Source organism: Trachinotus anak, unplaced genomic scaffold (assembly GCF_046630095.1).
Source record: "Trachinotus anak isolate AG129_WGS33_773 ecotype Australia unplaced genomic scaffold, CSIRO_AGI_Tana_v1 ptg000002l, whole genome shotgun sequence".
Classification (NCBI taxonomy): domain Eukaryota; kingdom Metazoa; phylum Chordata; class Actinopteri; order Carangiformes; family Carangidae; genus Trachinotus; species Trachinotus anak.
In genome coordinates, this window is record NW_027273853.1 from 12260241 (window position 1) to 12281616 (window position 21376).

The 21376-nt window shown below is 39.5% G+C and overlaps 4 protein-coding genes across 5 annotated transcripts; 2 read left to right on the forward strand and 2 right to left on the reverse strand.

Moving 5' to 3' along the window:
* Nucleotides 1-333: 333 nt before the first annotated feature.
* On the reverse strand, nucleotides 334-3851 carry LOC139632916 (sodium/potassium/calcium exchanger 1-like). Its single transcript, XM_071498200.1, has 5 exons — nucleotides 1794-3851; nucleotides 1236-1493; nucleotides 1070-1159; nucleotides 675-835; nucleotides 334-550 (listed from the first exon to the last, which is right to left on the reverse strand). The coding sequence occupies exons 1-5, from the start codon at nucleotides 2685-2687 to the stop codon at nucleotides 334-336; spliced, it is 1620 nt and encodes a 539-aa protein (XP_071354301.1). The 5' UTR covers nucleotides 2688-3851.
* On the forward strand, nucleotides 457-9201 carry ints14 (integrator complex subunit 14). 2 transcript variants are annotated; one of them, XM_071498236.1, is made up of 13 exons: nucleotides 457-595; nucleotides 1448-1512; nucleotides 4041-4327; nucleotides 4483-4590; nucleotides 4739-4894; nucleotides 5572-5690; nucleotides 5801-5943; nucleotides 6029-6121; nucleotides 6651-6795; nucleotides 6934-7067; nucleotides 7402-7520; nucleotides 8260-8325; nucleotides 8425-9201. In XM_071498236.1, the coding sequence occupies exons 3-13, from the start codon at nucleotides 4106-4108 to the stop codon at nucleotides 8656-8658; spliced, it is 1539 nt and encodes a 512-aa protein (XP_071354337.1). In that variant the 5' UTR covers nucleotides 457-595; nucleotides 1448-1512; nucleotides 4041-4105; the 3' UTR covers nucleotides 8659-9201. The 2 variants fall into 2 exon arrangements, with proteins under 2 accessions (XP_071354337.1, XP_071354331.1); XM_071498230.1 differs by lacking the exons at nucleotides 457-595; nucleotides 1448-1512 and adding an exon at nucleotides 3481-3620.
* hacd3 (3-hydroxyacyl-CoA dehydratase 3) lies at nucleotides 7590-13032 on the reverse strand. The gene is made up of 12 exons (XM_071498248.1): nucleotides 12804-13032; nucleotides 11982-12024; nucleotides 11824-11897; nucleotides 11566-11730; nucleotides 11335-11380; nucleotides 10985-11095; nucleotides 10741-10868; nucleotides 10513-10625; nucleotides 10054-10160; nucleotides 9837-9968; nucleotides 8051-9736; nucleotides 7590-8015 (listed from the first exon to the last, which is right to left on the reverse strand). The coding sequence occupies exons 1-11, from the start codon at nucleotides 12879-12881 to the stop codon at nucleotides 9660-9662; spliced, it is 1074 nt and encodes a 357-aa protein (XP_071354349.1). The 5' UTR covers nucleotides 12882-13032; the 3' UTR covers nucleotides 7590-8015; nucleotides 8051-9659.
* Nucleotides 13033-13107: 75 nt separating this feature from the next.
* Nucleotides 13108-21128, forward strand: ppcdc (phosphopantothenoylcysteine decarboxylase). Its single transcript, XM_071498260.1, has 5 exons — nucleotides 13108-13349; nucleotides 15225-15320; nucleotides 15749-15877; nucleotides 15967-16135; nucleotides 20976-21128. Exons 1-5 carry the CDS (start codon nucleotides 13206-13208, stop codon nucleotides 21062-21064), a joined length of 627 nt encoding a protein of 208 aa, XP_071354361.1. The 5' UTR covers nucleotides 13108-13205; the 3' UTR covers nucleotides 21065-21128.
* Nucleotides 21129-21376: the final 248 nt, after the last annotated feature.

Sequence of the window (21376 nt, forward strand, 5' to 3'; positions counted from 1 at the left end):
ACAGATTTTGGTAGTAGACAATGTTGCAGCAGGCAATTTCATGACCATATAAACAAAAACTTTAAGCCCTTTTGCCCACAGTAACAGGGAAGTTAATAGGGTCTTTAAGCAGTGACAGCTGAAGGGACTGTATGATGTGTTAAGTGTATCACGTAGATTCTATCTTGACACTTCCTACTGTTGCAGCCGAAGCGTTTACAACGGCAAACCAGTCGTTCTCACATAGCAAACAGTTACTGCAACGGCAGGAAATGCCAAGATAGAATCTATGTCATACACATCATGCCGTAGTTGTCCATTCAACTGTCGCTTCTTACAGTCCCTAATGTTGTGCTAATGCACCATCACATGATGCACCAGGAAGAGAAAGTAGAGCAGGAGCATGATGATACCCAGCACCCTATTCATCTTCCACTTGCAGGATGCAATGATGATGATGAAGAGGAGCATGAGGAGGAGGAGCATGACGGCACAGAAGAGCCCATTGCTGCTGACAGCCACTGGAGCCAGACCGTGAATGGATGAGTACAGAAGCCATGGGACTGGCAGACTTTTGAAAGGGAAAAGAGCAAGAAACACCCAGAAACAGAGAAAGGTAGATGAAGAAACCTGTCCACTCTTTATTAACAAGCATTTGTTTTTTAGCCAGGACACATCAGGCTATAGAAACTCACCCTGCAGTGATGTCAAAGATGTTACTGCCCACACAGCTAGACATGGCCATGTCCCCCTGACCTTTACGTGCAACAATCACACTGGTAAAAAGGTCAGGGATGGACGTCTCTGCAGCCAGGGTGATCATAATGTGATGTGAGATGCCGATAGTCTCACCTATCTACAAGAGTAAACAAGCATTCAGACTGAATAGAAGCTAAAACCAAATACCTTAATTTTTTACACTCAGTTTCCTGTTTACACCAATCCTTTTGAAAGTATTTTTAAGGATATACTATAGCCTGATTTTAAGTTAATTTAAGTTTAAAGTTTTTGTGAAGGTTGTTGAGTGATTGTATCCACAACCAGAAAATAATGCAAAGCATCTCAAATGTCACCTCTAAATTTTACTGACCCGATTGGCCCACCATAAAATGAGGTAGGAGAAGACGGCAATCCACAGAATAGAGCAAAGGAAGGTGACCACAAAGGATTTTCTGGATTTCTGTTGGACAAAAGCAAAAATGCAGAGTTTTGGCCTTTGTTGCACAGCTGATCTCAGAAATGAATCTGTGACTTACCTGTTTGCGAACATCAGGAACTGTGAGCCACAGAGGGAAGACTATAGGCAGCAGGAAGAGGTAGGTGGCTTGTTTACTTCGTGTGTCAGGCCACTCTAAAGAGAGGGGCTTATCCTTTTTCTCTTGTTTCTCCTCCTCTTTGTTCTCACAATCATTGACATTTTTAGGGGACTCCACAATATCTTTATTGTTTTCTGCTTTATTGCTGCCAGATTCTCCTGAGCCTCCTAACACATCCTCTCCTGCAGGTGTCTCCACCTAGGAACCAACATTTGATGTAAAGAAGTAGAAGTATCAGGATTCATTTGCTAAGGCTGAACAACTTTTGTTCCTCAATGCCTTTACTCATGTCATTTTTTTTTTTTTGGGGGGGGGGGGGTCAATGATCAACAACAATGATATATCAGTGTTGTAACATCTAAGTAAGCCAATATGCTTAGAAGCATTTGGTCACTTTGGTTGAATGGCTGGAAGCGGTTCCATAGTACCTGATCTTTAAGATTTCTTCCACAATTGAAAAAAGAAAAACAAATACAAGATTGTCACAGTATTGCTTACCGTCTCAGGTTCCTCCACAGCAATGACTTTAACAATATTCTTGTGTTTGTGGAGTTGGGTCTTGAAGGCCTGCTCTATTTGCACATTAAACTTCATAAAAATCACATAGAAAGTATAACCAGCCACCAACATCATGCTCTCCCACCACATTATAACATTATCCAAGAAGAAGATGATGAGCAAGATGAGGTCAAATATGTAGAAGGATACATCTCTGAAAAGTGGCCACCAGGTTAGATGAAGTACTTCCCGAGAAAACACAGCGCACATTCCGATCACAAACAAAATGTTGAAAACTGCTGAACCAACTATTGTACCAATGCCCACATTGCTGTGGGCGATGAAGACCCCTATTAAGTAAGCAAAAAACTTAGGGGTGGATCTTCCAGCAGCCATGAAGGTGGCTCCTGCCACATCATCAGAGATGCCTAATTTGTCTGTGATTACTCCCAGCGCAGGAACAAAGAACTCATCACACACAATCGCAAGTGACACGAACATGTATATCATCCCAAAAATGTGGAGGATCACCCAGCCACGTCTGCGGTCTTCAACAGAGAAGATATCTTTAGGGTATTCATGCCTTTCACTGGCATATGGTGAAGATTCAGTGGGGGTGGATGATTTCAAATATGAAGTTGTATCCAGATGATTTACTATATTTATCTCAAGCGTGGTTTGATCTATGGGCTTTACTTCATGTGCTCCAATGGCAGGCTCCTCAAGCCCTTGAGTCTCTACTGTAGCCTCCTGAACCCCCTCTGTTAAATCCTCTCCAAAATCCCCTCCAAACTCAGGCATTGGCAAAGGCTCATACAGTCTGGCACTGACGGCCAGCTGGTAGAGGGTACAGAGGAAAACCCCAGAGAGAAACAGAAAACAGCTCAGCTTCATTTTGCCCCACAGAAGCACATGTATTGTCTACAAAAAACAAAACTGCATTAGTGGACAGTGATGAAGTCCAGCTTTCTCACTAGCAGATCATCTAGTGAAGGAATCCAAAAGTTCAGCAGTGTGACTTGTGTCACATTCTTCGATCACTACAACATCCAGCTTAGTATAAATGAAAAGCAAAGCTGAAATGAAAGATAAAATCGAGATAAAATTATATTTAGACAGTAGGTGGAGCAATTCAGTTCTATTAAGACAATGCATTACAATGGCAACAAACAAAACAAAATAGCATTTTAATCACAGATGCAGGCTTGCCAAACAATTTCAAAAGCAAAGTTGGGGGACGTTGGACAAGTCTTCAACATATGCATCATACTTTAAGCCTTAGGAAGATTATAACAGTGTTTCATCGTCGTCAGCCTGTCATACATTTACAGTATTTTTTATTTAACAGCCAGAAACACGCAGTGTGAGCTGTCTTACCTTTAAATAAGCAGATCGGGCAGTTTCTTCACAAAACTACCTATCAAATTATTAAAAATCCAGGGCTCTAACCGGGACGATAGATGCAATAAGGTTGAGATTTTCTTGGGGAGAAATTTTTCCACGCATTACTTTTTCAAGTCTTGCAGTTATGGCAAAAAAACAAACAAAAAAAACTCATGTCGATCAGTTTTTTCCCCCTTACATATCACAATTTGAAATGGCAACTAAAGTTCAGCCTTATATTTATAATGTGCATGAGCCAATGGCCGTATTGTTGAAATTACTGATGATTTTCCCAGTTCATTTTTATGTAGGTCTTTGACCGCGAAAACATACAGTTTCCCTTATGTAAGAACTACGCACGGAAACATACACTGGTTTCACCCGGACGGAAGTGGTGGTGCACACGACAACACAAACAGTGGATGGCGAGTGAATCATTGAATGGCACGTACATAAATATATTTATTTATTTATTTACTTACATGTTATAGTTGTAGGTATTCACTTTATGGATTTTCATCTTATCACATTCGTTAAATGGTAACCTGGACCTTTCTTCAGTTGGGTCTTCCGGCGTTGTGTTGCAGGATGCTACCGTGATTTAGCCAACATTAGCTAACAGTCCTCTGCTGGGAGAAGTTCTTTTGTATCTTTAACGACCTTATATCTTTGTTGTTTGGTGTAAACTAACTCCAGTGTAACCCCCGGCACTGGCGCTGACATTACTGCTGCAACTGCAGCGAAATAACTAATGAATGCTCCTTTTAACATCACCTCCGTAGACAGGAGGAGCAGCTGTTAAATACCAACTTTGTACTGGTGTTCTCACAAAAGTCACCTTCTTTTGCCTTTTTTTTCCTTCAGCGGGAGCACGCTGGAGGGTGTTTTAAGTCCACCACATTATTGAGAGTCTATATAAGCAGCGAGCCATGCCTACCGTGGTCTTAATGGACGTGTCTCTGTCCATGACACGGCCAGTGTCACTGGATGGCAACGAGGAGTTTCAGAGAAAGAATCTGGCTGTCCATGGACTCAACATGTTGTTTGAACACATGGCCTCAAACTACCGCCTGGAGTTCACAGCTCTCATGGCCTTTTCTTCCCTCTGGGAGCTCCTAGTGCCTTTCACCAGGGATTACAATGCATTACAGGTAAAGTGTGCCTCATATGAGAAGCCTAGAGGAAAAATCGAAGCATGTTTAACCTCGTCTGAATCATCACTTCAAGAATGAGTTTGACCTCAAGAATTGAAGACTCGGGGGATGAGTTTTGAGGGATTATTTAATTAATATCTTTTTCTGTGCAGGAGGCTCTGAGCAGCCTGGAAGACTATGACAAGACCTGTGTTGAGTCAGCTCTTAATGGAGTCAGTAACGTGGTTCAACAGGAATGGGGCAGTGCCTGTCCATGTCAGGTATTTGTACAATATCATCACATCTCTGAATTTATTCTTGATTTAGTAAAGCTTGTGTGCCGTCGACAAGTGGTTTCAGCTATCTGCACATATACGTTACATTAATATATCCGGTTATGTTTATATACCTTCCTCTTATGTCCAATAGGTGATGCTGATTACTGATGGATCTCTGGGTATTGGAAAGGGTTCTCTACGGCACTCCCTCCAAACACTGAAGCAGCGTGGGGATGACAAGAAGTTCCCACTTCCTTTCCCTTTCCCTACCAAACTGTTCATCATGTGTATAGCCAATGCAGAGGAGGTATTGATTCACCCTTTTTTGGATGCCTGTGTAACAGTTTGTTTCTATTTACTTTCACATTTATCCAAACTCAGTTACTGTAATACCAAAAAGGGAATTACATCAGAAACCATGCAACCAGAAGCAGCTGCTCATATACAGGATCTGAGGCGATGGCCTTTATATCTTAGATATGACAGTTGACAGTTCTTTCTATCTGCCTTTTTGAGCCGAGAGACTCAGAATTCAGAGATCCATGGTGATGAATATCCATGTTTGTGTTCATAAAATGTCACTGACTGTAATTTTACTGTGACTCGTGACTATAGTGGATATGGGTCTTCAGTTTTACTGTTCAGATGACAATGCACACTTGGAAATTGTTCATGTCTCATCCCCTGAATTGGGATGGAAGTGTTATAAGATGGGAATGTCTGCACATTCTACCACAGTTCTTTGAGATAGTGGTTTGTTGATTGTAAATAAGAATATGTGTGAATACAAGGTTTGCATGGTGAAGTACCTGAGGTGACTTAATCATTAAAGCAGCGAGTAAATGACTGAAGCCAATATGTGACCTAAAGTGAGTGTTATATGCAGCCTCTCCTCGGTTTTCTCTAATGTGCACCATATCATCCGTGTATGATTTTGGCAACAAAGCTGCAACAAATGCAACCCAGTGTCCTCTGTAATCATAGTTACAGATGACCGATGCCATGGACAACTTGGAGGAACTACTTCGTCTCAGTGGAGGGGATGGACAGATCTTCACTGTGGAGGGACCACTTTGCATGAAGAGTGTACAGGCCATGTTTGGGTATGACTCTAATTGGGGAAATAAACTGTACTTTTTCATCATTTCTTTATATATTTACCAAGGCACATTTTGTACCATTTAACATTTTTTAAAATTTTTTATGTCTCCAGGAGGCTGATTGATTATGCATACTCTCCTTTCTATGCGGTCCTGCACTGTGGGAACCTGTCCTCAGATGTTCAGGTGTTCCCTCGACCTGAGCCTATCGTGGTGGATGAAGAGGTGGAGCCCATGCCACGAACAGTCAGCGCAGGTACCCAGCCAACTTCAAATTTATTGATTTAGAGTTTAAACACCTTTCTTCCGACAAATTTTCATTCTGTTTTGCATTTTTTCAGATTTGGAAATTGTGGGCTTCATTGAAATCGCTGATATTTCCAGTCCTCCAGTTATATCCAGACACTTGGTACTGCCTATTGCTGTAAACAAAGGTTAGTGCTGACATTTTTTATAGTGTTTTTAAAAAAAACAACAACTAAATATTCATTGACAAAACAGCTGCATTTTCACAGAAAACACTCAGCTTTTCTTTCAAGGAGCAGATCGTATTCAATTTAATTTCAATGTTATTGTTTGCCCCACATACAAAAGTTGTCCCCTTCAAGAAAACAGTGATCACTATGGTTTATATTCAACTTTGTCCTTTTGCCTTGAGGACAGTTCAGATTGTGTTTTCAGTAATAAATATTGAAGAAAAAATTAGGAGAAAATATTAGACTGATGATAATGCACAAGAGAAATAAGAGTAAATACATTTTTTAAAACCCAATAAATAGTAAACTAGATTGTTAGTGATACAAATAATATTTAAAATCCAGTTTTTGCACAGATTATGTTCTTCTGATGTTTTTCCATATTTAACGTAAAAACACCTTTTTTTGAGAACTAAAATCAATGAACTCAGTATACATGTCAGATTTTATGGTATTATCAACCTATTTTATTTGTACTTGATTTCAGAAGTGGATGAAGTTGGCACAGGAGCCACAGATGAGCTTGAGGAGGAACCCTCTGCCAGTCAGATGGCAGGCAAAAGTCCAAATTTTTGTGTGCTTTTACATGGCAGTCTGAAAGTTGAGGGAATGGTGGCACTGGTCCAGCTGGGGTGAGAATCAACAAAGTTGATTTTATTTAACTTATTTGAAAGAATTTAGTGCATTTAAATATCAAGACACCTGTGTAGCGAAATGAGTTAATACATTTTATGAACAAATCACTTAAATCTAGTTTCCTTTTTTCCCAGGCCAGAGTGGTACGGCATGCTGTACTCCCAAGCAGACAGTAAAAAGAAATCAAATCTGATGATGTCTCTGTTTGAACCTGGTTCAGAGCCTCTGCCTTGGCTGGGCAAGATCTCACATTTGGGACCAATCTCAGGTAACCTGTCACAGACTTGACACACAAGCAAATGGCTAGTTTTCTGTATATTTACAGCAAACTCCCAGAGTCTATTAAGCATACTGTTTATAAACTCTCTGCTAATTCATTTAGGCATTTTTTTTTAAGAGTATCAAATTTTTTGGATATTGTGAAACTGCGGGTAAACGACTATCTTTTCCTGAAGAGCAAAGGCCTCTTTTAACTTGTATGTGTACATAATCAAGCAGTTAATTATTTACACAAATGTGTTACAAAGTTGAACTGCTTTGATCACGATACCATAGATCTACTGACTTCACTTAGGTGTTTCATGACCTTTGTGGTATTTCAGAGGCTGCAGAGAATCCCTATGGAGAGGATGACAGTAAGAGTCCTTTTCCCGTACAGCCACAGGTCAAACGAAGCTATGCTCAGAATGTTACTGTGTGGATAAAGGCCAGTGGACTACAGGTACAGTATAATCACTGTATCAGAGCACTGTTGTTTGTTGAAGTCGTTGGAGAAATGGCAAAAATAAGATCAGTTTTGTAGCTTTTAATTCCGCAAAAGTATCTGACAAAATACCTTCTTAGAAAATGAAAACGCCACCATAATATTCAGGATGCGCTCAGTTTTCAGTGGTGTAGAGGCCATGGTAATTCAGAAGAAGTTTGGAGATTGTGTTCACTTAAGCATTGCAGGTAGGACTTATTGCAATTAACAATATTCACAAATTTGATATAGAAATCATCAAGACAAATTAAGTGTCACTTCATACTGGTTATAACATAAACATACTGAGATATTATATTATTATTTATTATTACTATTATATCATAGTTTTTCTAACTTGTAATGGACGCTTAATATTATCCAGAATCTGTTGTAAAAACTTCATTACACCCACGTTGAATGGATATGGTGTTACATTGTAAATGGAATGTTTCAACCCTCACACAGTTAACTCTGTAAACATAAAACTGTTCTGGTGATGTCGACACTCACAAATTAATATGGGAATCTCTCTCATCTCTACCATTCATCCTGTATGATCTGAAAATGTTATGAATGTGTAGTTAGTGAGACATATCATTAGAGCCTTGAATGTGTTGAGTTTGAAGGAAGTCTTGAACGATTATTCCTTAGTGTAGAACTTTATCATTGTTGACTACAAACATTTTGAGGGTCATTTTTGTTTGTCATTGTACAGACTGATGTGCAGAAGATTCTGAGGAATGCAAGAAAATTACCAGATAAAACTCAAACTTTCTATAAGGTAGGTTTGACTGACAACTCCTCAAACTCAAACATACAGCTTAACTATGATATTTTTCTTTCATAATTTAAACAACTGTTTTGTACTTGTGTCTTTCAGGAGCTCAACCGTCTGCGCAAGGCTGCCTTGGCTTTCGGTTTCTGGGAGCTCCTGAAAGGAGTGGCCGATCTGCTGGAGAGGGAGTGCACTTTGTTGCCAGACTCGGCCCATCCTGATGCTGCGTTCCAGCTTTCTCACGCTGCACAGCAACTCAAACTGGCCAGCACTGGCGATTCCCAGTATGCTGCATTTGATCACAACATTGCCCCCATGCACACTGAATTCTCAAGCTGAGCCACATGAGAATTAGTAAAAATAGACTAAAATATAGCAGCCTCAGCCTGTGTGGACCAATGTGGAGACACTCCTGGTGTATGCTGGCTGCTGTTTGAAGAATTTATCAAAGGAGCCACTTCAAGTTTGTGGAAATGAGTTGTGATGGATAACTTAAAACTCCTTAGCCTAAACATGGCAAAACACACATAATGAGGTATTTGTAAAATGTTTGCGTGTACATATTTTTTTTATATGTTACTTTGTAGGACATCTTTTCACAGATTGATCAGATTTAGATTTCATTTTTATTCAATGTCAAATACCTGCCAAATTTACAGGAACTTGGGAAATGACGGTTAATGTTTCCTATCAAAATTTATGTGACAAAATAATAAAACAGCAGAGTGAGGAAGGGACACAAATTCTTCATAGCAGGTTGTTGTTGAGCAGAAGGGACACAAAACACTCTTTGTATTTAAGAAGTCACTAGTACAATTTTCCTGAGGTTTGTGGGAAAGTTCATAAATCTGGAATAATAACAAATACAGTATTTGTTGAGAATGTTGTTGCTTTCTTCATTTATGTATCACTTACTGTGTATCAAATGACTACAGCAGTGTTTCCTGATCAGTGCTTGTTGTTATGTAGTCGACCAAAAATCCCACTGCAAAAAAACCAAAACCAAAAAAACTAAATTAAAAGGAAAAAGAAGCACAGTGTCACACAGGATCTCTCAAGGTCTGTGGCTTGCTATGGCTTACTTCACTATTCTACAAAATTCACACAAGAAAGAGAAATCAATCACCAGTAAGTGAGACTGTCAGTGCGGTGATGAAATATTGCATCATCTTTAGGATGTTCATGTTGACCAAATAGTGAGCAAGTAGGCAGTGGAAAAAAAAAAATCTTCTTCATAACATCACTGATTTGACTGAACAATGGTTTGTAAGGATCATTTAAAACGTTTCTCCAGAAATAAGCAGGCAGCAAAGGTGTTTGAGGATTGTTGATTCTGAATCTCAGTTTGCTTTTCTCTTCTTGGTACGGAAACGCCTCTTCCTCTGCTTGTAAAGATGACGAAAGTTGATAAAAAGTCCTGAGCGGGGAGGAGGACCAAAAGGTTGATATCAGAACATAATATTTGTTCAGATATTGAAATGAGTCATGTTTTATCAGGAGACAACATGGAGACTTACCAAGAAACATGAGAACAAGATAAATGTGCAGGATGTAAGAGAAGCTGATAGCGGTGCCGATGGCTTTCGGCAGAGGAATGCTGAAGAGTTTGGTCTCGTAAAAGATGGGAATGGATTGTACAACAGCAACAGCTACATGAGAGTAGAAGATGAGATAAATTTTAGTATTTGTATGCGAAGAATTGAAATTAATTCAGAGAGAAGTAAACAAGCTCACCTTCAGCTAAAACACCTAATGGGTATAGTGGTATCCAGATAGTGTACCGCAGCCATGTGAGGGTTTTCCACTCTGTATTAAAACAGCCCAGCATGTAAAACGGATACCTGAAATCAGAACATAATATTAATTTTAGGCCAGGAACAACTTAACACAACAATGTAGCCTAAATGACCTGCTGGTATTCTGTACGTATCTGCTGCTTGGTAAACAAAACTTCTTCCTGTAAGGTTGAGTCTATGGTTACTCTAGACGCGTGCTGCACAGGGTAGATTTGCATACTACTGTTTTACTGACAATATGCTACTAGTGTCAACAGTAACTACCATTTGTTGCAAATAATGGTTTTATTTTCAGACTTCATTGTTTCTGAGTGAGTGGAATGAAACTAGTAGGACAACAATTTAATATATTTATTGTTTAAACTTGAGACTCTGACTCTGGGAGATGCATACTTACCTAAAAATCTCGATGGCGCTCCACAGATAGAAAACAAAGAACACAACTGGCTGGTGGTGCATTTCCTCCAAACTACCAAAAATTATGAAGAGGATAAAGTTCCTTCCAACCACCTAGCAAAAGAACAAATGCCACAAAAGCACTTAAAGATAAATAAGTACTTAAAATGTATTGGCCTACATCTGTGACCCCATGAAGCTGAAACTCTGGCAAAGGAACATCCCATACCTGTATAAGAGTTGGAACAACACCTGTTCTGACTACACCAAAAGCAGCGTTGAGGACCTCTACTGTTGCCAGGATCTGGCAGAAGAACATCACATCCGATATAGTGTGAAATGTGTCGTAGAGAGAATCTGAAATTAGAGTAGTGTAATAAATGATTGGTCTTCACAGGTTTTTCTGAAGTAACTGATCAATGAAGGAAAAACAATGAGAGACTTTAAGCTACAGCAGAGTTAACGTTTCATACCTTGACCAAAGATAAAGAGGCGCACAGTCATGTTGACAAAGATCCATGAAAAACCAAGAAACTGCACCAGGTTATATATGAACAAAAATCCTGTTTTCAGGCTGACAAACCCTGGAACAATTCAAAGAAAAAGAACTTGCTTGAACAAAATTATGATCAAAGTCTACTGCCAAAAAAAAAATTTATTGGTAGACTTTAGATAAACAGGCATGCATTAAGATATTAGTGAGTTTCAATTTTTGTACTTCCCAGTTATATCAATCTTAATCTGTATTACATTCATACAAACCAACATACAGAGAAACCACCAACTAAAATAGACATTTCCTGTTGTCAAAATTTGTATTCACCTTCATCTTTATGCCTTGAAGCCTTCAGCCTGTTCTTTTTCTCCTCCTTTTTAAAGTAAAAAGAAAAATAAAACACATTCATCCACATTTCCAGTCTTTGCCTCCTAATGGTAAAATTTTTGTTCTGATATTAGGATAATTTTGACACTTTGTCAAATGGTCAAAGCTGTCAAATGCAGATGGCTGTGTGAGAAATGCCCCAGTGAGTTAAAGACGCCACTTTAATCTCACCTTTTCCCGGATCTCCATCTCAGCGTCTGATTCGTCCAGCCAGCGGTCAAAGTCAGGTGCCAGGAAAACAGGTTTACGCTCCTGTACAGTGAGTCTTTCCCACCAGCCATGCTGCTCTTTCCGCACTGTAATATTTACCTGCCGCTGTGTGGACCTGTGGCTTACCTGGGCACACAGGTTTATTTACCAATCAGTCAGCAAAACTAGAAATCATGAGTAAGAAAGAACAGTAGATCTTTATGACCAATTTTAAAATACCTCTGGCTTTACTGGTGAAAGAAACTCCAAGCTGAACTCATATTCATTTTGTCCTTTTGCACCATGGCCCTGGGCTACACACAAAATAACATATAGTGTGACAAATTATACATTTTTAGAATATTTACATAGTCAAATGAAAATGAAATGTGTATCACCTCTAAACAGAAGAATGTTTTCCTGTACACGAACATCAATATTCTGTAAAAATAAACAGAGGCAGATGATGAGTTCACTTCCTTCTACAAAGTGAGAATTCAAGCATCATGACTTCCTGTGCACAATAATGCAGAACAAAGACAATGCTGAAACTGACTGATAAAAAGCCTGTTAAGATAGACATAAAAACCACTTAAGATAAGGTTACAATAATAATTTATAATCCAACAATCATAGTGACATTCAATTACCAGCCAAAATAATTTTCTGGATTTAAGAAACTCTCAGTCAAATGAGCCGTTTCACACATTCCTCACCCTAAATGAGATCTTGATCATGCCACTGTGTGCCGTAAAATAAACAGCACAGCAATGCACAGTACTCTAAAGAACAAGCTTTATGACTACTATGCCTTTTGCTGAAGCAACACCTGTCTCTGACCCTCTCTGACCCCACCTGTGTGACTGATACTGCACACACACACACACACATATTAAAATTATATCACACATTACTAATCCAGGGCATCTCTGAACAGGTTTGGTGAGATCAAAGGTGTTAGATAATGGCAGGCCTCAGCAGAGGGCTTTGTAAACTGTCAACTAGAAGGACCTCTCAATTTATCATTAAATGCAAATGGTACAGCTTCCCAGCAGTGCGGCATTTACAAGAACATGCAGCCTTCATTTGCATAGTTTAATATTTACCCTTGGAGTGATAAAATGCTGCTGTAGTCGGTCTCAAAAGTGCTACCTGAAAGCAATTTTCTAATGAAAAGTGAGTGCTGACAATTAGGGGGTCCCGTCCGCTTAGCTGCTCACCTGAGCGTCTGTCAGCTCCACTCGCAGGTAAATTTCTCGATGGCGCTGAGCCCAGTAAACGAGAGGCGTGAGTGTCATAGTTGCGTTTTCTTCTTCTTTCTTTTTTTTTTTTTTTATAGAGCTTTGTTAAAGAGCTTAGTTCCTGGTGGGTAATGAATGGAGGCTCGCCCCCGCTTCATGCTAGCTGACTGACCTGGAAGTCTTCACCGGATACCCAGAATGTTCTCTCAACCGTCGGCGCGGTGACGTCATAGCGCAGGGGACAGAGCCGTCACAGCCGTTGGCTGTGCTCTCCTCTGATTGGCTGGCGTCGGTGTGACTATACGGAAGTAGCGAAGTGGAGGTGGTCTGCGGATGCACGGCACAGCCAGCCCGATTACCTCTTCTTGTTGATATGTTAATATGCAGGCAGAAGACCATGCTTCATGTCTACAAACTGATTTGGTAAAATCTTGCGGGACGTTTCGTGTCCTTGTTGGCGTAACAGGAAGTGTTGCAGCCTTGAAACTGCCTCATTTGGTCTCCCAGCTTCTTCAGCTCTCTGGGGTGAGCTCCTTCGTATTTCTTAATTCTTAAGTCTTAATTCAAAGCCTGCTTTCATTTGCCATTTCTTTTGTTTGTCTCTGTTACTTATGCACCAAGTACAGTACTGTGCAGAAGTTTAGGGCACTTTAGATGTTAAGCTTCTTATCCATCAGTGAGCCGTCTTATCGTTGCACCAGCATGTCAACGACCCCAAACATACAGTCAGTCATAAAGAACTGACTCTCCAGAGAAAATAAGAACAAGGAGTGCTGCAAGAGATGGTATGACCCCCTTAGAGTACTGATCCAGACATCGTTGAGTCAGTTTGATTAAGTGAAAAAGAGACAGAAAACACTGAGACAGACTACATCCACCGAAGTGGTGTCAAGTCCACAAAGATGCTTAGAGCAACCTACCTGCCAAGTACCTGGAAAAACTGCACGTACGTGTACCTGAGAGAACTGGTGGCTTGGTGGAGTGGCTGTTTTAAAGGCAAAGGGTGGTCACACCAAATGCTGATTTGATTTCGTTTTTTTTCTGTTGGCTGCTCTTTGTATTAAGTTAATTGATAAATTAAAGCTATTCTTGGAATTATTTTGACAGCAGAGTCATTTTTGCTTTTATTGCCTAAAACGTTTGCAGAGTACTTTTTATTCCTGTGCAGCCGCCAACGTTAATGTCTCTCTGCCTGACAGAGCATGCATGGGCAAACTTTAGCCACAAGATGGGGATGTTGCTGCTGTTAGGCAACAATGAAACCACAGCAACAACATCACTGCAGTATAATCTTGTCATTGTGGTTCTTTTACCAGCTCCAGTACTTTTATTATACTGTCAGATTTAGTGATTTTTCTTTTAAAACCTCCCAAAGTACATTGGAATGAAACTAAGGGTGGCTCCTGTTGAAACAGAACAGAATTAGCAAAAACTGCATATGAATGAAACCCCTAAATAGACTGTCAGTGGGAAACGAAACAGCAGTGAAAAGGTTTAGTGTCAGAAAGGGAGATAAGGATGACACACAATAATGATGCAGCTTTGTTGTATTTGAGTAGTAATATCAATACATTATTTTATATTCTTCTGAATTGTATTTGTAATGGCTACAACTCAAGCCTGTAGACAGAAATATTTGTTCTAACCGACACTTCCAACTAACAATATGTGTTTCATTTGAGTGAAAATGAAACCCTTTGCTACTCCACAGCTGGATTTGGATATTTGGATTAAGTTGATGCTCCAGGGAGCAGAGGGATTTAATATGAACCAATTAATCAATGTAATGACTGATTATAAAACTACAGTGGACCATTCACCAGTGAGCAACATCTGTAGCCACTGTTTACTTTTAAATTGATAAAATGACAGTTGCTTGCTTTTGTGACAGGACAAAAGTGGGATATCTGTCATAGAAACAGCTAGTTTGAGAAATATTTAGCTCTTTAATTAGACTTAATTGTTGCAGGGAAAATTCAGAATGAGCGAGAGTGAGAGCTCTTAAAACTACAGCTGAGGTGTCAAGAAACTCAATTCTGGTAATAACATAAAGTAATGAATGTATGTGGGTATGATAATAGCAAATAATAAAATTATGACAGAGGCTGCAAAAAATATATAAATAAATACTGCGGGATACAGGTCATATGGTGTAAAAACATGTTATTGCATTCAAAACTATATGCCCACTGTTATTGTGTACATCTAATCACATGACTCTGTGAGAGCTGCTAAGGTATGTTTAAGTGAAAGACGCATTAAATGGTCCCCAAGATAAAGATCAGTCACTTGCTATTTATAGGTGTCTCCTTTTAGTTTTCCAACTCATCAGCACTATAGCAAAACTAAAGTGCTTGTAAAAAATCCCAATGAATTTCTCTGTCTTGTTTTATGGTTTAGGTGGATGTAAGAGTGATCACTACGGAGCATGCCAAGCACTTCTACAATCCTGCAGAGGTTTCAGTAAAAATCTACAGTGACAAAGATGAGTGGGAGGTAACAATGAGTTTGTCAAATGTCATGGTATACAACTGACAGTCCTCTCAAACTTGGTGCCACTAATAAGCTAAAATTAATGTTTGAAGAATTTGTATTTTTTATGAAATATTGAATTAAATAGGTATTCGATACCAGTTTTATAATCACTTTGAACCTTTCTTCATGCTCTTGAAATTCAAATATAAACTAATGCCATGCTCAGTCACATTGAGTGACTGATTGAGTGATTTTAGAGTAGCATGAGTTGTCAAGAATTCACATGACAGCTTTCCAGTTCCTGAGCAGATGAGAATTTTGAAACATAAAAACATGGTTAAGGGTCAGAAAACACTGAGAAACCCTAGTCTACAGCACCATGCATTCCAGAAAAGTAGTCAGGAAGTAAGTAAGTTAGTTGTGTGCCTTACAGCATGTCTCTGTTCTAGATGTGGACACAGAGATCTGACCCTGTGCTACACATTGAGCTAAGGCGCTGGGCAGACCTACTTGTCATTGCCCCCCTCGATGCCAACACTCTTGGAAAGATTGCTAATGGCATTTGTGACAATCTGCTGGTGAGAACATGACACTTTTATCTGATTACCTACAAATTGTTACAACAAATAACAATTTATTCCATGATTTCTCTGAAATTATTTGGCAGACATGTGTGGTAAGAGCCTGGGATACCACTCGGCCTCTCCTCTTTTGCCCTGCAATGAATACAGCTATGTGGCAGCATCCTATTACAGCCCAGCAGGTATCCAGTTTGAAGGAGTTTGGATATGTTGAAATCCCCTGCATTTCTAAGAAGCTAGTGTGTGGAGACGAAGGTGGGTTTTAATACCATGAAAAATCTAAGCCTTTCACCTTATAAAATCTCACAATGCAAGACCCTCTTGGTTTGACCATAACAATTAGAATAACATTAATTATTCACATTTCCATTATATAGATTAGAACTGCATTATAGTCATTTAAATATAGATTTTATTATTTAATATACAGTTTTTAAGTCTGCGGGTGATGTAAAAACTAACACTTACCTCATATGACAAATAAGTTATTTTAAGTGCTGTAATTGTAAAATAAGCAGAAGGTGAGCTAAATACATGACAGAGCAGAAAGATGGCAAAAGCAACAAGAAACACTGACAAAACACACCCAGATAAATATCCATCTTTGCATAAATATATATATATATAAAAACAGGTTTCAGATGCAAGTCTCCATATGTGTAAACAGACTGTTGATGTTGATTTGAAGAGCCACTTATCAAAAAAATCCTCCTCCTCCATTTGGTTTAACTTCTCACTTTGCTTCAGTGATGTAGAAGTGTACTCTAAGGTGAGTTAGTACGTTATGACATCTCTGTTGGGTGTGGTTACAGATGCAGTACAAAGCACACTTTAGTGGCTCCAATATAAAGAGAAGTACTACAAGAAAGCTTTTGAATGGCAATCCTTATTTGGAAAGTTTTTTCGGTCTCCTGTCACCGGAGAACTCTTCAGACAAAGCCAGTTGATCTTCCGGTCTTCTGTGACACTCAGCTTTATAACAATATTAATTTACTCAGTGAATAGAATAAACACTCAAGAGTCAAGAAACATATGGAGACAATGCAGAGTCTAGTATAATTCTAACATTTATTTTGCTTTAGGCAAAATACAGCAATCCAAGGTTGGTTCATGATCACAGACACTGAAGTAGAGTCCAACATGCATCGCTTTATATGCCGTGGACCTTATTCCCCACAGTAACACCTTTTTAGTGGTTATTGGGAAATTTTCCGCATTATTTCCAGGTTCTCCCTTCTGAATTGATCAAACTAACCTTATTTGGCATGTATCCAATTGCATTATTTTTTACGCGTGATGAAGTTAATCTTGAGCGTCCACTTCAAGTAGTCTGTTTTGTTTCACCTGTTTCATAGCCATTGTGTAGACATGAAAATTATGGGGGCTCCTCATGACCCTTTCTGAGACCCTGGTCCTCCAATTACACCATAATCTAATTTGCCATGCATGTAAATTTCATTAATTAACCAATTACCTTATGCCACTACCTGCACATATCATGAGCTACTTTTCATGAAAGAAAATGTGGGCAGGAGCTTGGATTAGAACCACTGTTCCTTTCCTTTGAAAGGTGCCATTTGAGGTGGTTTGAGCCTACTAGGATGCCTGTTGAAGTATTCCAGATATATTCCACTGAGAGAAGACCATGGGTCAGACTCAGATTGGCAGTATTATATATCCCATCTGATTTGGAAACAGCTCCAGATCCCCATGGAGAAAAAGAAGTTGTTAGGCAGAAGGATGCCATTTAGAGAGCACAACAGTGCACAACAGCTGACCAAACTGAGCTATGTCTTTACTAACAGAACTAAATGAAAGGCCCCAGACACAGCCTCAGACTGATAAGAGGAAGTAGGAGGGCTTGACCATCACCATTTCACAAAGTGCAGGGGAACCGTGGAGTGTCCTAGTACAGACTTAAACTCAACTGCAGAGAAATTAGCAAAACAAAGGCTTACCCTCCATTCTGTAATAACAGAGAGCACTTCCTGGGTCCCCAGTTTCATAACAAACATCACCACTGAGCAGGAGACTGCATGAATCATAGGAAACTGCAAATGTTGGCAGCGTGGGAGGGCATATCAACCTGCTCAGTGTGCTTTGTAAACCTACCAAAGATTCTTTCTTCAGATAATCCCTGACATAGAAGGCCAGATACACATCATTGCTATGTCATCTGCAGCATGGCCAAGTATATTTCTACAAGCAGTTTTAATCTAGTAATGTCTGGCAGTATATTGTAGACTTTGTGTGTGGAAGGTAGTCTGTTTTTTTATTGCCATTTGGCACACCTGAAGGTCTGGCATACGTTCAGCTTAACATGCCTAAACATTAGTTGAATCTTTAGATGTTGTGATAGCAGTGCTGTCTCTGTCTAGCCTTATTGTCTCATGACTCTTCTTTTCTCAACCAATTTACAGTGCATTGTTGCAGCCTTATGTTAAAATTGTATAAATAATTTTTTCCCCCTCATCAATCTACATTCAAACCCCCATTTTGACAAAGCATAAACAGAATTTTAGGAAATCGCATTGACATAATTATTCAGACCTTTTCTCAGTACTTAGTTGAAACACGTTTGGCAGTGATTACAGCCTTGAGACCTCTTGGGTGTGACAAACTTTGCACACTTGGATTTTCTGCCATTCTTCTCTGCAGATCCTCAATCTCTGTCAGGTTGGGTGGGGACCATTGGCCATTTTCAGGTGTCTCTTTGATTGGGTTCAGGTCAGGTCTCTGGCTGGGCTGCTCAAGGACATTCACAGGGTTGTCCCTAAGCCACTTGTGTGTTGTCTTGACTGTGTGCATAGGTTCATTGTCCTGTTAAAAGTTGAACCTAACGCCATGGATCAGGTTTTCAGCAAAGATATCTCTGTACTTTGCCCTAGTCAACTTTCCTTTAACCCTGACTGGTCCCACAGTCACTGCTGCTGAAAAACACCCCCATGCCTGATGCTGCCACCACCATGCTCCACTATTGGGATGGTATTGGGCTGGTGATGACAGGTGGTGAACGGTGCCTGGCTTGCTTCAGACTTGTTTCTCACAGTCTGAGAGAGGTGCTTTTTTTTTTTTTTCTTGAAAACTCCAAGTAGCTTTTCACGTGTCTTTCACTGAGGAGATTTTATGGCTACTCTGCCATAAAGCCCACATTGGTGGGGTAATGCAGTGATGGTTGTCCTTCTGGAAGTTGATCTCTTCTCCACACAGGATCTCTGGAGCTCAGCTAGAGTGGTTCTTAGTCACCTCTCAAGGCACTTTGGTAACACTACAAGGAGTTTACAGAGTATTTGTAACATTTCAACAGGTTATAAGTTGAGATTCAACCATTTAACTTTCGCCAACTCTAACCATTAAATGGTTTACTAATTATTGGCTAAATGTTGGTATATTACATTGTTGAACATCAGAATGTTCAACAAATATTAGTGAAATGTTACAAACACTCTGTAAATGCAGTGTAAGCAGAATATCCAAATAAAGTGCAATTGGCCATTCTCCCTGATTGCTCAGTATGGTTGTGCAGCCAGTTCTAGGAAGAGGAAGAGTCCTGGTTGTTCCAAACTTCTTCCACTTAAGAATTATGCTGTGCTCTTTTTAGTGGAAAAGTACAGAAAAATATAGCCTTAACCTCTCAATACCCTTTGCACAGTGAAATACAACCATAACCTCTGTACAGCCTTAACCTTTGATCAATGATTTAGTAAATCAGTGAGGTTTACTCCTTAAGAGGCAATTAGCAAGGACAGTACTCTATATATCAAAGTGTAGCTACAGATGCAGACTGTATGATAAAACATGATGAGTTACAGTTGCTCATGTTTGGGTAGCCACACCACCATGTATTGTATAAATAGCAAGTATGAGAGTACCTCAGCACTCACACAGTCTGATACTCTGTTGATGATTGTGTTGCCCACTTGAAGGCAAATAAAACACAGAAAGATACTCTTCTATTTGCAAGTCTTTATAACGGAAATTTCCACCATACCTTCAATGCAGCAGAAATTGTTTTTGTAGCCTTCCCCAGTTATGTGCCTCGACACAGTCTCTGCTCTGTAGGCAGTTCCCTTCATCTCATGCCTTGGTTTTTGATCTGATATGCATTGCCAGCTGTGAGACCTTATAAAGACAGGCATGTCTTTCTAAATCATGTCCAATCAATTGAATTTACCACAGGTGGTTCCAGTTGAGGTGCAGTAATATCTCAAAGAAGATCAAGAGGAACGGGAGGCACCTGATCTAAATTTCAAGTGTCAAAGCAAAGGGTCTGAATACTGATGTGATACATAAAAAATCTGTTTTTGCTTTGTCATTATAGGGTATTGAGTGTAGATGAGGAGAAAATGAATTTAAATTGTTTTAGCATAAGGCTGCAACATATAAAATGTGAAAAAAAGCAAAAGGGTCTGAATTCTTTCTAAATGCACTGTAAATGGCCCAAGGTGTAGGTTGTGGAATAGTTTTCCTGATCTGTCCATTAAGATGTTATAATTGTTTGACAAAGGACTGAAAGTACTAAGGGTTTTAACAGCTCAGTGAAGTAATGACTGGTATACACAGACGGTACAGCAGAAGACAAATTGCTGTCAAGATTACTGCTTTGGGAAGACTACACTTCTGTGCAAGTGCCTCTTTGAGAATATCCACAGGGTGTACGTTTTTTTATGTCCTGTTAAACGCCTACGTACAGAAATGCATTCAGATAAAGATTTAAAAACAAAATATAAAGTACTCAATTAACAAAGTCTTAAAAATGACCAAATGAAGATTTAGACCAACTTCTAATCTCAACGCAATAGCTTCATAAATTCTCTATTCTGTAAATCTTTTACTTTGAAGTCTTAGCACAGGCCAGCTTCCTGACCGTGCTTTGTGTCATTGAGTCATTGGTGAGTAATGAACAAAACACTTCAATGACTCGCCACAAATCCACATATGCAAACCTGTGTATGTACAAGAGCATATGTTTATTAAAGGGTGTATGGAGGGCTTGCATGGTCATTTGAATAATTGCTTCCAGGCCACTGACTGATCATTCATTCTTCACTGTAGAAGGTGTTTGTGGAACCAGTAATTCTTCACTTTGTTGCAGGTAAAGGCGCCATGGCAGAGGTATCGACCATTGTAAGTGTTGTCAAACAGTATCTTCAGGCACAAGATGAGTCATCTGAGAAAACATGAACGTCACTTTGTATTATACATTGAACTGACGCCAAAGACTAATAAAAAGAATAAATAAAGATGATGACTTGTCTTCGAAATGAGTTTGTGTTTAACCTTTTACCGGACAACTCCTCCTCTTGGGATTGTGTGGGTGTGTACACACTGTCATGAACTGGCATCTCTGACTCTTTTGTAAGTTTTGTTGCACCTGTTAGGGCAGCCCAACAAGCACCTTTACCCTTTGTTTTAGGATCTCATGTAATTCCTGGCATGGCTTGTGGTCTAAATGTCTGTCATCCACGCTGAAATGCATGTGTATGCTCTGTGACC

Coding starts and splice junctions, on each gene's coding strand:
- LOC139632916 (XM_071498200.1), bottom strand. CDS start 2,687: ATGAAGCTGAGCTGTTTTCTGTTTCTCTCTGGGGTTTTCCTCTGTACC. Junction 1,494..1,793: donor CTGTGGAGGAACCTGAGACG/GTAAGCAATACT, acceptor GTTGGTTCCTAG/GTGGAGACACCTGCAGGAGA. Junction 1,160..1,235: donor TTCCTGATGTTCGCAAACAG/GTAAGTCACAGA, acceptor TTTGTCCAACAG/AAATCCAGAAAATCCTTTGT.
- ints14 (XM_071498236.1), top strand. CDS start 4,106: ATGCCTACCGTGGTCTTAATGGACGTGTCTCTGTCCATGACACGGCCA. Junction 4,328..4,482: donor GGGATTACAATGCATTACAG/GTAAAGTGTGCC, acceptor TTTTCTGTGCAG/GAGGCTCTGAGCAGCCTGGA. Junction 7,521..8,259: donor TAAAGGCCAGTGGACTACAG/GTACAGTATAAT, acceptor GTCATTGTACAG/ACTGATGTGCAGAAGATTCT.
- hacd3 (XM_071498248.1), bottom strand. CDS start 12,881: ATGACACTCACGCCTCTCGTTTACTGGGCTCAGCGCCATCGAGAAATT. Junction 10,626..10,740: donor TTGTTCCAACTCTTATACAG/GTATGGGATGTT, acceptor TTCTTTTGCTAG/GTGGTTGGAAGGAACTTTAT. Junction 9,737..9,836: donor TCTTGTTCTCATGTTTCTTG/GTAAGTCTCCAT, acceptor CTCCCCGCTCAG/GACTTTTTATCAACTTTCGT.
- ppcdc (XM_071498260.1), top strand. CDS start 13,206: ATGCAGGCAGAAGACCATGCTTCATGTCTACAAACTGATTTGGTAAAA. Junction 13,350..15,224: donor AGCTTCTTCAGCTCTCTGGG/GTGAGCTCCTTC, acceptor TTTATGGTTTAG/GTGGATGTAAGAGTGATCAC. Junction 16,136..20,975: donor GCTAGTGTGTGGAGACGAAG/GTGGGTTTTAAT, acceptor ACTTTGTTGCAG/GTAAAGGCGCCATGGCAGAG.